This window comes from Salvelinus fontinalis, chromosome 11 (assembly GCF_029448725.1).
Source record: "Salvelinus fontinalis isolate EN_2023a chromosome 11, ASM2944872v1, whole genome shotgun sequence".
Taxonomy (NCBI): domain Eukaryota; kingdom Metazoa; phylum Chordata; class Actinopteri; order Salmoniformes; family Salmonidae; genus Salvelinus; species Salvelinus fontinalis.
This window is the reverse complement of record NC_074675.1, coordinates 12,504,765-12,521,135: the sequence shown is the minus strand read 5'-3', so window position 1 is coordinate 12,521,135 and position 16,371 is coordinate 12,504,765. Positions and strand designations below refer to the sequence as shown.

Sequence of the window (16,371 nt, the reverse complement as noted above, 5' to 3'; positions counted from 1 at the left end):
CACACACACACACACACACACACACACACACACACACACACACACACACACACACACACACACACACTCCACCTCCTCTCTCCTGACGATAGTTTGAGACAAATGATCTCTCACCCAAGTTGTATCTTTTTCCTTGACCATGTGTGTGTGTGTGTGTGCGTGCGTGCGTGTGTGTGCATATGTGTGCGTGTGTTTGCAGCATTCCTGCCAACCTGGAGGCAGAGGCCAGTGCTCTGAGCAGCGTAGCCAGCAGTCAGGACTCCATCAACAAGCAGCCCAAGAAGAAGGGCATCAAGTCCTCCATCGGACGCCTGTTTGGCAAGAAGGAGAAGACCAGACTGGCACAGCTGCATGCCCACAGGGAGGCCATCGGGCAGAGTCAAGGTACTGGGCTACCAGCACCTCTCTGATATGAGTTGCTCTTTTATCTGTTCTATGTACGCTTTGGTTAATGAGTAGTCATTCATTTACATTGACATTTTAGTCATTTGGCAGTTTATCAGACGTTCTGATCCAGAGTGACTGACAGGAGCACGCAGGGTTTAGTGCCTTGCCAGGGGGATAATACTTTCTCAAATCAAATTGGATTTATCACATGCACCGAATACAACAGGTGTAGACTTTACAGTCAAACGCTTGCTTACGAACATTTCCAAACAATTCAGAGTAAAATAAATGATGATTAAAAATAAAATAGAGGAGTAAAATAAGAGCTATATACAGGGAGTACCAGTACCAGATCAATAATGGATCTATATACAGGGAGTACCAGTACCAGATCAATAATAGAGTTATATACAGGGAGTACCAGTACCAGATCAATAATGGATCTATATACAGGGAGTACCAGTACCAGATCAATAATGGATCTATATACAGGGAGAACCAGTACCAGATCGATAATGGATCTATATACAGGGAGAACCAGTACCAGATCAATAATGGATCTATATACAGGGAGTACCAGTACCAGATCAATAATGAAGCTATATACAGGGAGTACCAGTACCAGATCAATAATGGATCTATATACAGGGAGTACCAGTACCAGATCAATAATGGATCTATATACAGGGAGTACCAGTACCAGATCAATAATGGATCTATATACAGGGAGTACCAGTACCAGATCAATAATGGATCTATATACAGGGAGTACCAGTACCAGATCAATAATGGATATATATACAGGGAGTACCAGTACCAGATCAATAAAGGATCTATATACAGGGAGTACCAGTACCAGATCAATAATGGATTTATATACAGGGAGTACCAGTACCAGATCAATAATGGATCTATATACAGGGAGTACCAGTACCAGATCAATAATGGATATATATACAGGGAGTACCAGTACCAGATCAATAATGTATCTATATACAGGGAGTACCAGTACCAGATCAATAATGGATCTATATACAGGGAGAACCAGTACCATATCAATAATGGATCTATATACAGGGAGTACCAGTACCATATCAATAATGGATATATATACAGGGAGTACCAGTACCAGATAGATAGATATGTACATGAAGGCAGGGTAAAGTGACTAGGCATCAGGATAGATAATAATAAGGTATTGGAGGTAGATATGTACATGAAGGCAGGGTAAAGTGACTAGGCATCAGGATAGATAATAATAAGGTTTTTGAGGTAGATATGTACATTAAGGCAGGGTTAAGTGACTAGGCATCAGGATAGATAATAATAAGGTATTTGAGGTAGATATGTACATGAAGTAAAGTGACTCGGCATCAGGATAGATAATAATAAGGTATTTGAGGTAGATATGTACATAAAGGCAGGGTTAAGTGACTAGGCATCAGGATAGATAATAATACGGTATTTGAGGTAGATATGTACATGAAGTAAAGTGACTAGGCATCAGGATAGATAATAATAAGGTATTTGAGGTAGATATGTACATGAAGGCAAGGTAAAGTGACTAGACATCAGGATAGATAATAATAGGAGTAAATAAAGAACAGAGTAGCAGCAACAAATTGTGTGTGTGTGTGTGTGTGTGTGTGTGTGTGTGTGTGTGTGTGTGTGTGTGTGTGTGTGTGTGTGTGTGTGTGTGTGTGTGTGTGTGTGTGTGTGTGTGTGTGTGTGTGTGTGTGTGTGTGTGTGTGTGTTTAAATGTGTGAGGGATTTGTGTGGGAGTGACAGTGTAGTGTGTCTGAGTGAGTGTGTATATATAGTCCAGTGAGTGTGTATATGCAGTCTAGTGAGTGTGTATATGGTGTGTATATGTAGTCTAGTGAGTGTGTATATGGTGTGTATATGCAGTCTAGTGAGTGTGTATATGGTGTGTATATGCAGTCTAGTGAGTGTGTATATGGTGTGTATATGTAGTCTAGTGAGTGTGTATATGGTGTGTATATGCAGTCTAGTGAGTGTGTATATGGTGTGTATATATAGTCTAGTGAGTGTGTATATGCAGTCTAGTGAGTGTGTATATGTAGTCTAGTGAGTGTGTATATGGTGTGTATATGTAGTCTAGTAAGTGTGTATATGGTGTGTTTTTGCTCTAGTGAGTGTGTATATGGTGTGTATATGTAGTCTAGTGAGTGTGTATATGGTGTGTTTTTGCTCTAGTGAGTGTGTATATGGTGTGTATATGTAGTCTAGTGAGTGTGTATATATGGTCTAGTGAGTGTGTATATGGTGTGTATATGTAGTCTAGTGAGTGTGTATATGGTGTGTATATATGGTCTAGTGGGTGTGCATACGGTCGGTGCAAGATAGAGTCAGCGTAAATAGTTTAGGTACCATTAATTGACTATTTAGCAGTCTTATGGCGTAGGGATAGAAGCTGTCTCAAAGGCCCAATTTTTTGGGCCTTCCTCTGAGCCTACCTGATATAGAGATCCTGGATGGCAGGGAGCTTGGCCCCAGTGATGTACTGTTCTGGCCCAATTGCCATACGAAGTGGTGATGCAGTCAGTCAAGATGCTCTCGACGGTGCAGCTGTAGAACTTTTTGAGGGCCCTAACCTTCCTGTATTATGTTAGATGATACTTGTCACAGAGGTTATTACTTACCACCTCACCACCCAAACATCACCTCTGACTCTGCCATCTGTGTGAGGTAGATTATGTGACTATGAAAAAGCGTAAACTCTCTGTTGAGTACAGATTCAGAGGAGATAAGGGTGGCTCCTTGCTAGTACTGTCTGGATACTATCTACACTGGATGATTTCTATGAGCCATGCAGGCAGTGCAGTAACGTCCCATTCTTCCTCTCTCACAGGAGCGTCTGATCCAGACCTGGGTCAGGACATGGCTGTGGGGAAGCTGGGGACTCAGGCTGAGAAAGACCGCCGGCTGAAAAAGAAGTAAGCTTTCACAACACCCCCCTCCTGCCCCTCACACCTGCCACCACAGCATTTCACCCCAAACAAACAGCAACCTTGCGCTCAATAATACTCGATTGGCTCACATCACAGCCAGTGGGAGATAAATCAGACCTGTGTCACTGGAAACACTGGGCAATGTACCACACCAGTACTAACACCCCCCTGTGTTAATCTACGGTACATGACACTACTGTAGTAAAGTGTTATGATACACACACCTTTTTATGTACCAGACAGCAGTGTCTGTCTATAGTACATCTGAATAGAGATCATTATCTTGTTTCCAACCTTTGACCCTGTACACAGTGGCTGGTGAGGAATCCCTGTGGGGTTTCATTAGTCCTTTCCCTGTATAGGAGGCAGTTCCACATGTGGCTGGATAGAAGATACATCTCCAATACTCTCACTCTCCAGCAGAGAGAGGATCAATACAGACCAGGAACCTGAATAAACGTACAATAGAGGGATCCCCCCTAACCAAACACACAGTCAGACTATTGATTGGGTTAGAAGTCTATTCATGTCACACATTGTAGGCCTACGATTCTTAGTTCATTCTTTTGGTTTGGTTTTCCAGATATAGTCCTCCTTTAAACCCACACATGAACGACAAAACACGGGGGTTCCCTCATGTGCAAGTTTCCTCTCCTTTCAACTGGGGATGTATGTGTCTACCGTGTCAGTGCCAAATGACAAATGAGTTCTCTGTAGGCGAGCTTTGACTTGTCATGACAAATAACTTTCCCACCCTTACAGATGATCAATAGAAGGTATTATGATGATGACGACTGTGTTCTATTTGGGGTCGATTCTCCAGTTTTCCAGGAAGTGGACCGCTTTGCATCTTGATGCTCTCCTCCAATGCATGCTATTGAACTGCCTGCTGAATTTACATTGACATTTTCAGCCTGGTCAATATCGTGATCGTTCATTGGTTCATTGCTGATGTGTTGTGTATGTGTGATGTGTTGGGTAATGTTTGGCATTTGGCTGGTTTGTTCCTGTGAAGAATGTGAACCAATGCATTGCAGGTGTCTTGCCCCAAGTGCATTATCTTTCGTCTGCCTGCACGCGATGCTGTAAAAAGCTGCATCAACCCAAAGAGAAGAAGAAAGTGGCTTTTCTTTTGCTAACCAATACTACTCTTTGACTTGTCATTCTACTGTTCTAATGTCAGTCTTTGGAAAAGCTCTTGTCACCTGTCTACTTGAGAGCCTGTTTCTATTTTGCAGTGTGTGTGTGTGTGTGTGTGCCTACGTCCATGTGTGTGTGTGTTTGAATATGTGTCCGTGCATGTATGGGCAGTGTGTGTGTGTGTGTGTGTTTGTGCATTCGTGTGTGTTTGGGGGCAAGGTGGTAGGGGGGGGGGGGGGGGGGGGGCTGTTAACTCATTAACATTTGTGCACTTTTTGTCTCCCGTCACTTTCTCTTCCTCTCTCTCTCTCCTTGTACTCTTCCTCTCTCTCTCTCCTTGTACTCTTCCTCCCTCCCTCTCATCATGTGACTAAAGAAGCGGGTAAGTTGTGAAACCTGACAGTGTGACACCTGGACACCTCCATTGTCAGCGCTGTGCCGTCTGTCCACCTCTCTGTCCATCCATCTGTCCCCCTCCCAATGGCCGGTGCCAAAGCTGACGTCACTCTGACCCTCTATGGCTGTTAATGACCCCTTGCTTTCTAGCTATCGTTCTTCCTTTCGATCTTTCTATCTTTTCATTTACCGTATAAAATGTTTCTTCCCCACAGTGCAGTGTCGGCTGCATCCATGGCTGGACAAAGAATGTGTGCCGTCACCCGTTAATGGGGTTGATTTTTATACTTGGAATGTCCAATACCTTCCTCCTTCCTTGTGCGTGTTTCTATATCTGTGACTGTGAGATATAACCGGTTCTGATACCGGGTTATGGGGCGTCATACCTTGTTGTTTTATTTTCTTTGTCATAACTGTTTCCTTCCTTTCCCAGCTATGTTCAGTGGATGTATATTTCATGCATTAGAACCTAACATGAACATATCTATCTATATGCCTGTTGTATTGACACGACATTGAATGGGAAAAAAATTGATTGATATCAATGGACACATCTCCTATGTTGTGTGTCAGTCCATTCAGTCTTTGTATGGTGTATTCAAGTGCCCTTTCTCTGCACTGAGGCCTTCAACTCTGACCAAGTCACATACATAATGTGTCACATGCCTTTTCTCCATATGCCTCATGTTGGCCACTATGTCTCCAGATGGAAGACATTTGAGCTGCACTCAGGAACTAGTTTCTGCCTTCGACCTCTCATGAAGTATTCTGTTCACTGAATAGAATTGTATCTTCAGAAGTCTGTTTTTGTGTGTAGCATGTTGTGTGAGTTATGTATTTATCAGCTCAACAGGCCCTCTCTATATTCAGACTCTTAGACCAATCAGACACTATCAACTGTCTTCAGGAAGTAGCGTTCCACAGTTGGGTATCTCTCTAGCGTAGCCTCTCTGGTTCTTTTCTACACCACAGGCGTACCACCCATCTGCTCCCCAACTCCCTTAGTTAGCAGTGTGCACACAGCAATAAAGATGAGACACACACACACACATACCCCAAACACACATTTATATAGACTGTTCATCAGTTCTGTCTCTCACTCTGCCTAACAGAGTTGGTGTCGCAGGAAACAGCATGTTACAAATATCCTGGTACATGACTGAGTAAAGAGAACATCTACCTCCTCTCCTCTGCTCTCCCTAGATAAGGTGCAATTTACTCTGAGCTGAGTATGGCGGCAGGAGTGCTTAGGACAGCTTTCAAAGTGGTGCACAAATAACACATTTCTCTATTTCACTTGGGCCATCTTAGTTTACCTATTGAACACTTCCACCGCCACACAAATTAAGTATTACCTTTTTTTTTTTTTTAAGAATGTGAATAAAGACGCCAGACACGATTTAAAGATGAATACAGAATACATTCAGCAAGACTCTCAAAAGGGTATCGCAGTCAGCAGAAAAAGCCCAGTCTCTCTGTGGTTAGTATCTCAGCAGTAGTAATACATTCCCAGCTGCAGCACAGAGACAAATGGAGATTTGTGGTTCTTCAGATTAGCAAATCAAAGTCAGGCTTCAGTGAGCAGCCCAGCAGCCCTAGCTGTCCCTTGAAGGTGTGTCTGGACCAGATGGTGAGAGAGAGAGGGGCAGAGAGAGAAAGAGAGAGAAAGAGGCAGAGCAGCAGAGAGAGGGGGGAGAGAGAGGCAGACAGAGATAGAGGCAGAGAGAGAGAGAGAGCTAGCGGCAGAGAGAGAGCGTACTCATTTTACATGCAGTGTGTGTGTGGAGAGATTGATTTATGATAAGGTCGTGCCCTTTCAGAAAGCTCTGGCCTGTGAGAGATAAAGTGCGTGGCACTGTACAGTGAACACACACACACAATCTCGGTGTAATACTAGTGCCTTGTGTGAGGGGGGGGGGGTGAGTGTCTCAGTATATGTGTGTGTGCAGTGCATTAATCCCATGTCTCTGCTCCCGCCCTCAGGCACGAGCTGTTGGAAGAGGCGAGGAGGAAAGGCTTACCTTTCGCCCAATGGGACGGCCCCACAGTGGTGGCCTGGCTGGAGGTAGGCACTCCTCTACTCTGGCCTGGAGCCATTCTCAATCCTCCCGCCTCTGGGATAGATTTACAAGGTCTGTGCCAGACTCCCACTCTGTGAAGAAGATAATATTCTCCGCCCCGGTGAGGTGGTCTATTCCTCCTTGACTCCCCAGTCTGCACACTCAGCATTCACCTGAGATACGACACCCATTATCCTGTAACCTCTGACCGTTGATGATGTTTCACATTTCAAATCAATTACCCGATGCCTTACCTCAGCCTAATGGTCACCCTTTCTAATACAGCATTTTGAAATGCAAACCAGCTACTTTCCTTAAATCAAAACATGGACACAGTGCTGTTACATAATCGTTGGATGTATTGTGTTGTAATTACGACCCGGGGAACTCCAGTGCCGTAGTCAGCATGTTACCGAGAGTTATTATAAAATGATTACGCCTCCGGCTGACATTACTCTTTGTGCTTTATTATATTAAGTCTATTATCTAATCCAGTGTTTCCCCAACTCCAGTCCTCCAGTACCCCCAACAGTACTCATTTTTATTGTAGCCCTGGACAAGCACACCTGCTACAACTGGTCAACTGATCATCAAGCCCTCAATGAGTTGAATGAGGTGTGTTTGTCCTCGGCTGTAACAACACTGTGTGCTGTTGGGGATACTGGAAGAGTGGAGTTGGGAAACACTCTGGTGTTGGGCCTATGGGACCAGCAGTGTGTTGAATCTGGATCTCAATGATATTATGGGAGACAATGTCCCAGATTTTGATGTCACCTTGGTGGAAGCCTCAGAGGCTGTTGGTAAAGGTCTACTCTGTGATTTACTATGCCATGTACTCCCCAGCTTGCAATTGCTTGACATTACACCTCATAAAGGCCATGGTGATGTTGTTTAATATTAACATGGGTATTCATTAAATAAATGAATGCGTTGCCTATCAATGAATCATCACAGTTTATTTTCTGTCTTCATTGAAATATCCTATGTCTGTATTCAGTTTTTCCTCATTTAAGTATGATAGAACATGCTTGAACATACAAGGTGAACATTTCAACCATGACTGCCCCCTACTGTTTCTCAATAGATCTTTATTAAAACAAGGAAGCGCTACACAACTTGTCTACCATAAGTAAGGATGGTAGACAAGTTCTCCCACCACATCACCTATCATTTATAAAAACAAGCTCACTCGCTACTTTACATGAAACCACAAATGGTCTTCCTCCTCCTGTTTCAGTTGTGGCTGGGGATGCCCGCCTGGTACGTGGCAGCATGTCGTGCCAACGTGAAGAGCGGTGCCATCATGTCTGCCCTGTCGGACACAGAGATCCAGAGGGAGATTGGCATCAGTAACCCCCTGCACCGCCTCAAACTACGCCTGGCCATCCAGGAGATGGTCTCCCTCACCAGTCCATCTGCCCCGCCAACCTCCAGAACCGTGAGTATCCATTGACACACACACACGCACACACACACACACACACACACACACACACACCCCCACACACACTCATGAATGTAACTGCCGTCAGTGTTAGCTTAGCATATAGCGCCGCCTCCCTGAACCTGCCTCTGACTGGGCTTTAACCAGGCTCCTCTACCACACCAACACACGTGACCGCCTGCTTGACAACAAACACATTGAGCTATAGAAAAAGCATCCTATTCGATAGCTCCACCGGTGACATTTTGAGTGAGCTTACGGCACGTTCTTGACTCCGATATGCACGCATACATACACACAGACGGTATAGTCTTCAAGGGTAAAGACACTCAAGAAGCTATTTCTGCTAGTTTGCATTGTAACGCCTGCACGGTCAGAGAACCTAACTTGTGTAGCATCTCTATCCTTTGTGTTGGTAACTGAATGTTGGAGAGAATGGGAGGAAACCACTTAAGGCTTGTTTATCACTCAGTAGTGTCAGTCAACTCATGCACTTAATTCAGCTCTGCAGCATTTACTCTAATTTACCACACCAACAGCTATTTTATACCTCAGTCTGTTTCACAGCTCCGAGTTGTCATGGTGATTTCATGTAACCTCTGAGGAACCTGCTGAGCTTAATGCTACAAACGGTTTATTCTATGTAGCTTTATCACATTCACATTCACACACACACACACACTTAAACTGCTCATGAATCTTTCATCAAGGAGCAGTGAACTCTGGGAATATGACTCTATAGACCCCCCTCTGCCCTGGTGCCTCCTGCTGTGACTGGTGGTCAGTTCCCTGCCCCTCTGAACCAAATGACCACTTTAAGTTTACACTCCGGGTTAATCAACCCTGTAATGCAGGGGAAGTGTCTGACAAGCAGAACACTGACGGGGGAAAGGTGGGGTAGGGAGCAGACTTCTTTATTCAACCAGTCACAGGACTGGTTATTCTGCTGCCTTTAAGCTCACAGACAGTGACGTCTGATTCACCCTATGGGGCCGACCCGAACCGTACTGTGCTGCCCAGTACAGCTGGGCTTGGCTTGGCTCTATAGTGTGAAACAAGCATGCATGAGCAGCCCTTTAATACGGTGTCTTTAATAGAGATTGTCATCCCCTCAAGTGTTCTTATCTAGGTCATGACAGCTTGATCCAGGGGGGCTGCAAAGCACAGCAATCATGGCTGCTAAAATTAGAATCAACAACAGATTAGAATGGGTTGGAATGGGGTTTAACGGTGTGGTACACTGAGGTATATCAAACTAGACTGAGTCTGTTAGAAAGGGGTTTAACAGTGTGGTACACTGAGGTATATCAAACTAGACTGAGTCTGTTAGAAAGGGGTTTAACAGTGTGGTACACTGAGGTATATCAAACTAGACTGAGTGTGTTAGAAAGGGGTTTAACCGTGTGGTACACTGAGGTATATCAAACTAGACTGAGTCTGTTAGAAAGGGGTTTAACAGTGTGGTACACTGAGGTATATCAAACTAGACTGAGTGTGTTAGAAAGGGGTTTAACAGTGTGGTACACTGAGGTATATCAAACTAGACTGAGTCTGTTAGAAAGGGGTTTAACCGTGTGGTACACTGAGGTATATCAAACTAGACTGAGTCTGTTAGAAAGGGGGTTAACGGTGTGGTACACTGAGGTATATCAAACTAGACTGAGTTTGTTAGAAAGGGGTTTAACAGTGTGGTACACTGAGGTATATCAAACTAGACTGAGGTGGATATGTTTGTATTTGTGTCTGTTTGCTCCAAAACCCTGTACTAATCCACTACTACACTAGCTTATGGTGAACCAGTCCTGTCATGCATGGTAAATGTGTTTCTTTGGCCTGTATGTGTTGCACCTGTGTAGGTGGGCTGCTCCTGTGTTATGTGCTGTTTTGTGTCTGTGTTTGTTTGTGTACTGTGCGTGCCCTTTGACCCCAGAGGGGCGGGCCTGCTCATCATCTGACCATGATGCTATAACACTATTGGCTTACAGTGGTGCTGCTCTTCTTCTTTAATACTGCTTGCCCCTCCTGGCGGACTACTGCTGCTGCTGCTGTCTTCTCTTGGGCACCGCACTCCTAGCCGTCAGGCAATGTATGGGTGACCCACGAGGAAATGGAGACCCTCGCAGCACCCTCCTCGAAAACGGTTAGTCCTTCCTCTCATTTTACCTCTTCTCTGCTCTCACTCACTTCCTCTCTCTGGTTCCCTCTTTTCTTGCTTTCACTGCAGTGTTGAGACCTGTCAATGGCTGCTTTACTGAGGCCTGTACTGAGGACGGCAGGTAACCTAGCAGTTAGAGCAGTGGGCCAGTAACCAAAAGGTCACTGGTTCGAATACCCGAGCCGACAAGGTGAAGAATCTGTCATTGTGCCCTTGTGTAAGGCACTTCACCCTGATTTGCTCCAGAGGCGCTGTACTACTATGACTGACCCTGTAAAACTTCACTTCAATTTCACTGCACCTATCTGGTGTATGTGACAATAAAACATATTTTTCCCCAGAATAGGATTTGGAGGGTAGGGAGATTGAATAACAGTAGGTTTGTTGATAATGTGGTTAGACTGCATCACATCACATCCATGCTCAGTTCTCCCTTTCATTATAGTGGGTAAAGAAGGCGTTTTAATTGGAATGACTGGTGCACTGCCCTATATTTACCAGTATGTGTTGGTGTTACTGCTATGGTTCAGGAAGCTGCGTTGCCCTTGGGTACCATACTGTAGTTACCCTATATTACCTGTGTTTATGGTATGTTTCAGCCAGATGTTGATTAGATACAGCACATGTCAAGACAGATTTTTTTCTATTAGCAATGTCATCCTTTTAAACCTGACAGTGATCAGCTGATTGTACATAGGATTCACCTTACAAGAGCAGTGTAAGAAGCTACATCAAATCAGATACAGGTCTGCTAATTGATACAGTATATTCCAAACATGTTCATTTAAAACCTATTGGTTCTGTCTCAAGATTAAAGCTTGCAGGATTATTAGTCACTGCATGTGTCATTCATGTCAATCCCTAGGACACAGACAGCTATGCACTATACTGTACATGTAATAATGGATCTCTTTGAGCTTGAACATAAAGGTTATTCTTTGTTCCACTGTTCTCCCTGCCTCTAATACAGCCAGGCACAATGAGGCTAATAGCCAACTCAGTACCATTGCACGGAGGGCGAACCACGGGGAAAAAGGCTCTCATTTGTGCCAGGCGTTTTGTGCAAATGGGGTTGGATTGGCCTAATGTGGCAGCAGCGCCCGTCTCCATATCAAATGTAATCTGGCAGCAGCTCAGCCCAGGCCAGGACTAAAGGGATAACTGTGTTACTATCCCATGGGGCCAGTTCAGTTCACATGCTAAAGGGGGGAAATCATTCTCCCTTCTCAGATTGCAGATAAATCCCACAGGCCACTTTCTCTCCCTCGAATAGTGATTTTTCATGCATATTTAGATGGAGCTCTACTTTAAGATTGGAATAGTTTGTTAGGGGAATATATGCAAGGGAGAACTTTGCTGTACAATCTGAGGCCTTTGCTCTGACTTGAGCAAGTCAAGAGCCTCTGATGCTAGAGTAGAGACTATTGGACTATAGATGAAGTCCAGTGACCTGTTGCTATTATGTTCTCATGCATATTGCTACTGTTTCTTTTCCATGCCTGACCAATGACAGAGGTCCGGGGAGTCCGAGGAGGGGAGCTGGGCGCAGGTAAAGGATTTGCGGTCTCTCTCATGGATTAGAACAGTAGAATTGTAGATTATTTAGAGTTACTCTATTTTTATTTAACCTTTGTTTAACTAGGCACACACCAGAGTTGTCTATGTGGCTACTTTTAAACTTAATCAAAATCGTGTACAGATGAACAATGGGCTACAGTAAGTAATTGTTTCCTTGTCATTATTGTCAGACTCTAGCGTATGGTGACATGAACCATGAGTGGATAGGGAATGAGTGGTTGCCCAGTCTAGGACTACCTCAGTACCGCAGCTACTTCATGGAGTGCCTGGTGGACGCCCGCATGCTGGACCACCTCACCAAGAAAGACCTCCGGGTGCATCTCAAAATGGTGGACAGCTTTCACAGGTACACCTGCCCTGCTCCTGCATGATGTAGGATTTGATCAGAAAGTTGAGTGTTTAGTCTCATTTTGTGGTAATAATCGGCTTTTCTAATGTTCCCATGTCTGTAGGACGAGTTTGCAGTATGGTATCATGGGTCTGAAGAAGCTCAACTATGACAGGAAAGAGCTGGAGAGACGCAGAGAGCACAGCCAGCATGAAATGAGAGGTACTTAAAGGAAAATTCCACCCAAAAATGATATTTTGTTTTTTGTTTCATTAGTCCATTGTTGACATAGTCCCAAAATGTTTTGATCGTCAGCAATCAAATTTTCAAGATATGTAACTTTCAAAACACAGAAATCATCCCCGTATGATGCATTTAGTATCATATGACGCAAAACGCAGGATCATATGATGCAAAGTCCATCATATGGGGATGATTTCTGTATTTTTAAAGTTATATACAGTATCTTCAAAAGTTGATTGGTGACAAGCATAACATTTTGGGACTATGTCAACAATGGATTAATGAAACAAAATACCAAAATATCGTTTTTGGATGGACTTTTTTCTTTAAAGACTGCTCAAGGAACGATTATGAAGACCTTTAAGCTGAAATATATTCTAGTGGTGTCTAATTACAATCTCGTTAGCAGATTACTAAGGCAAATAATACTTGTGGAAGCGCACTTAGTTTACAGTATGTATTGCATTCTATTATGAAATATAGCCAAGCAGTGTCTACCTGTCATAGAGCTAGGAGGTGATGGTCAGTAAGGACCAATCTAGCAGAGCCCAGAGGTTTTCTTCATCATGTAACCAGACATGGAAATATTCTGTGTCTGTGGCCGAACACCCATGTTGTGCTTACTGTGATACCATGTCTGTGTGCCCCAGACGTGCTGGTGTGGAGCAACGAGCGGGTGATTCGCTGGGTCCAGAGCATCGGCCTAAAGGACTATGCCAACATCCTGCTGGAGAGCGGCGTGCACGGGGCCCTGGTCGCCCTCGACGACAACTTTGACCACACCAGCCTGGCGCTGCTCATCCAGATCCCCAACCAAAGCACTCAGGTCAGATCCCTCTGCCCCCCATCACGCTATAGCATAGTTACGCCACAAGAGGGCGATGCATAATATACTAGCGTAAGAGGAAGACATTAACGTCTCATTCCAAGAGTCCGTGTCCGTAGTCTTGTCTCTCTAAAAGCAAGTGAATTATGATGTTAAATTGAACAGTGTTTTCAATTGTTTATTTTTTTTGATTTTCCGGACAGAATAAATGATTTAGAGGATCATCATTAGCAGTACACTTCAAACACATCTTTTCATTTCTCAGTCTTTCCATCTCAAACAGGTCTAATAATACCCTGAGTGCCAGACCAGTAGGTCAACAGAGAGCTGTTTGGTCATGCTAGCTTGGTATCAAAATGACTGAAAGTGTCTGGAGCCCCAAATAAAGAGACCTACAACTTCCATTTCAAATGTACCTAATAAGACCTATTTCCCCTTCCTCTCCCCAGGCACGTCAGATTCTGGAGAGGGAATATAATAACCTGCTAGCCCTGGGCACTGAGAGACGACTGGACGAGGTGAGTGACTCCTGTCACCCGGACAGCTAGCCCCGCTGTTACCATGGGTGATGGGCCGTGGCAGACAGACACACACCTGGGTTTGTTGTCAATCATTACTCTGTTTTCCACCATCTCAGACCTGTCCTCAGTTTCCACTTCCCACCCGATCCACCCATCACTCATTTGTCTCTCATATTGTCTTAGAGTTGGTTTGAGAAATAAATACAAGGCCTTGGGAAATTAGTCATATTTGTTAGTTGCTGTAAACACTACTGTATATGCAGACACAAGCTGTTCTCAGACCAGTTTATTTGGTGAGAAGATAATGGCTGCCATCTCTAAACCCAATCCCTAACCTGCCCCTGTCTCTGTCTGTGTGTCTGTCCGTCAGTATGAAGATAATGACCTCCGGGGGCCATCGTGGAGGAGGCAGTTCCCCTCGCGGGACGTCCATGGGATCAGTATGATGCCCGGCTCGGCAGAGACCCTCCCCGCTGGCTTCCGCGTCACCACCGGCTCACACTCCCGTAGGCTACCCCCCGAAGGTGAGCTCCCCCACAGACCCCCTGCATGGCCAAGACCCCCACAAAGTAGACCTAACAATTAAACTAGAGCCTTCAGTTTAGGGCACTTAGCATGGATGAATGTGAATTGCTAAAAATGCCAAGTTTCATGGTAAATTGCACTCATCAAACACTTACAAACATGGCTAACTGCCACAAAATGTATTTGATTAAGATTGTACCTGGATGCATTTCATTTCTGTGTTAGAGTTTTGGGGGGGGGGTCCTCTTGCCCCTCTCTTTACTTGGGTCTCTCTCCCGTCTATCGGTGTATGGATGGAGCATGTTGCTGACTATACCTGTATTTTCTCTGCTCTGGGACTGCTGCTCTGTGTGCAGTGCTCTATGAGGCGCTGGATGACAGTCCTGACGACATGTATTTGGACTGGTTTCAAGGTCAGATATACTGGCGCTATACCATGTGTCCTGCTGTTGGCCTGTGTGCCTTTACGCCCCCCAAAACTCCCCGGATCCTGCTGTCCACCCTACTGTACCTCCTCTCTTCTCCAACTGTCTTCTCTCTCTACCTCTACTGCTCTGTTCCTCTGTTTCGTTCTGCCCCTGATGCCAACTACAAGGGCGGCCATTTGTTTGTCAAGGTTGTCAGGTTTTTATAGTAGACATATTGTGTGTCAAGTAATTGTTACTCAGGTTACTGTTATTAGCACAGTAGTTGTCAGTTGCAGCCTCTGCTGCTGCCCCCTTGAAGTTAAAGCAATGAATCCCCTATGCATATGTTAGTTGAGATATGTTAGTTGAGCTATGTTAGTTGAGCTATGTTAGTTGAGCTATGTTAGTTGAGATATGTTAGTGGAGCTATGTTAGTTGAGATATGTTAGTTGAGCTATGTTAGTTGAGATATGTTAGTGGAGCTATGTTAGTTGAGATATGTTAGTGGAGCTATGTTAGTTGAGCTATGTTAGTGGAGATATGTTAGTGGAGCTATGTTAGTGGAGATATGTTAGTGGAGCTATGTTAGTTGAGATATGTTAGTTGAGCTATGTTAGTTGAGCTATGTTAGTTGAGCTATGTTAGTTGCCCTGTAATAAAGATGTATGATGGAAAAGATGGATGTTTTACAGTTGACGGTTTGTGTCGCTCCTCGCCCTGTTGTTAAAAGAGGATGCTGGTCAAAATCTTTGCGTTTTCAAGGGGATGAGAGATGTATTGAAACTTGCGTCTGTGATTGTGGCCCAGTGAGTTACAGCTGGACTGTAGTACAGCAGGCTGCATTATGCCAGAACTCACTCCGGAATTATGGACGCAACTTCTGATACAAGTAAGTCTATCGCTGACATCCGATTGCAGGTTTTGACCAGAGTTCTTCTCTAACACTCTGTCCCCAGTGTAATCGAGCTGCCTTCCTGTATCTGCCTCTATCTGTGGTCCCTGGTCTGTGGTGGTGATGACATTATCAGACTTGTTCCTGTGCGAGGTGTGATTCACTCAAAATGGCCACGTGCACTCCTCCTCTGAGTGTGCGATGCAATGTGCCTTGGCTTTGCTAGCTGACATTTTGACTAACCTCGTTCCCGTGTGTGTGTGTGCAGTGTGTTGTATCCACAGTATGGTCTACTGTACTCCTAGCCCTTATCAACTGGTTTCGAGTCAGTTTTGTTTGTCTCTCTCATTTGTTTGTCCCTCTCACAGTGGGCAATGGGAGCTGATCCTGTGTCAGTTGTTATGGGCATAAAGTAAGTTGGATAGCATTATCTACTGACCCTGGGCCCACTCTGGGTGTTGAAGCTAAGTGACTAACTGACGGGTCTCTGTCTCCCC

At 44.5% G+C, this 16,371-nt stretch overlaps 1 protein-coding gene across 12 annotated transcripts in view; it reads left to right on the top strand.

Annotated features, from left to right (window-relative positions):
- The window catches only part of LOC129865055 (liprin-alpha-2-like), a 214,482-nt gene that overhangs the window by 195,842 nt on the left and 2,269 nt on the right, over positions 1 to 16,371 (top strand). For 9 of the 12 annotated variants that reach the window (XM_055937494.1, XM_055937495.1, XM_055937493.1 and 6 more), the window contains 11 exons: positions 200 to 384; positions 3,260 to 3,344; positions 6,879 to 6,960; positions 8,193 to 8,393; positions 10,474 to 10,539; positions 12,068 to 12,103; positions 12,303 to 12,478; positions 12,585 to 12,682; positions 13,354 to 13,529; positions 13,979 to 14,047; positions 14,421 to 14,574. In XM_055937494.1, the coding sequence (XP_055793469.1) occupies positions 200 to 384; positions 3,260 to 3,344; positions 6,879 to 6,960; positions 8,193 to 8,393; positions 10,474 to 10,539; positions 12,068 to 12,103; positions 12,303 to 12,478; positions 12,585 to 12,682; positions 13,354 to 13,529; positions 13,979 to 14,047; positions 14,421 to 14,574 (1,328 nt within the window). Of the gene's footprint in view, positions 1 to 199; positions 385 to 3,259; positions 3,345 to 6,878; positions 6,961 to 8,192; positions 8,394 to 10,473; positions 10,540 to 12,067; positions 12,104 to 12,302; positions 12,479 to 12,584; positions 12,683 to 13,353; positions 13,530 to 13,978; positions 14,048 to 14,420; positions 16,370 to 16,371 lie in introns of those variants that run through there. The other 3 variants (XM_055937501.1, XR_008761310.1, XM_055937499.1) reach the window with 3 other exon arrangements.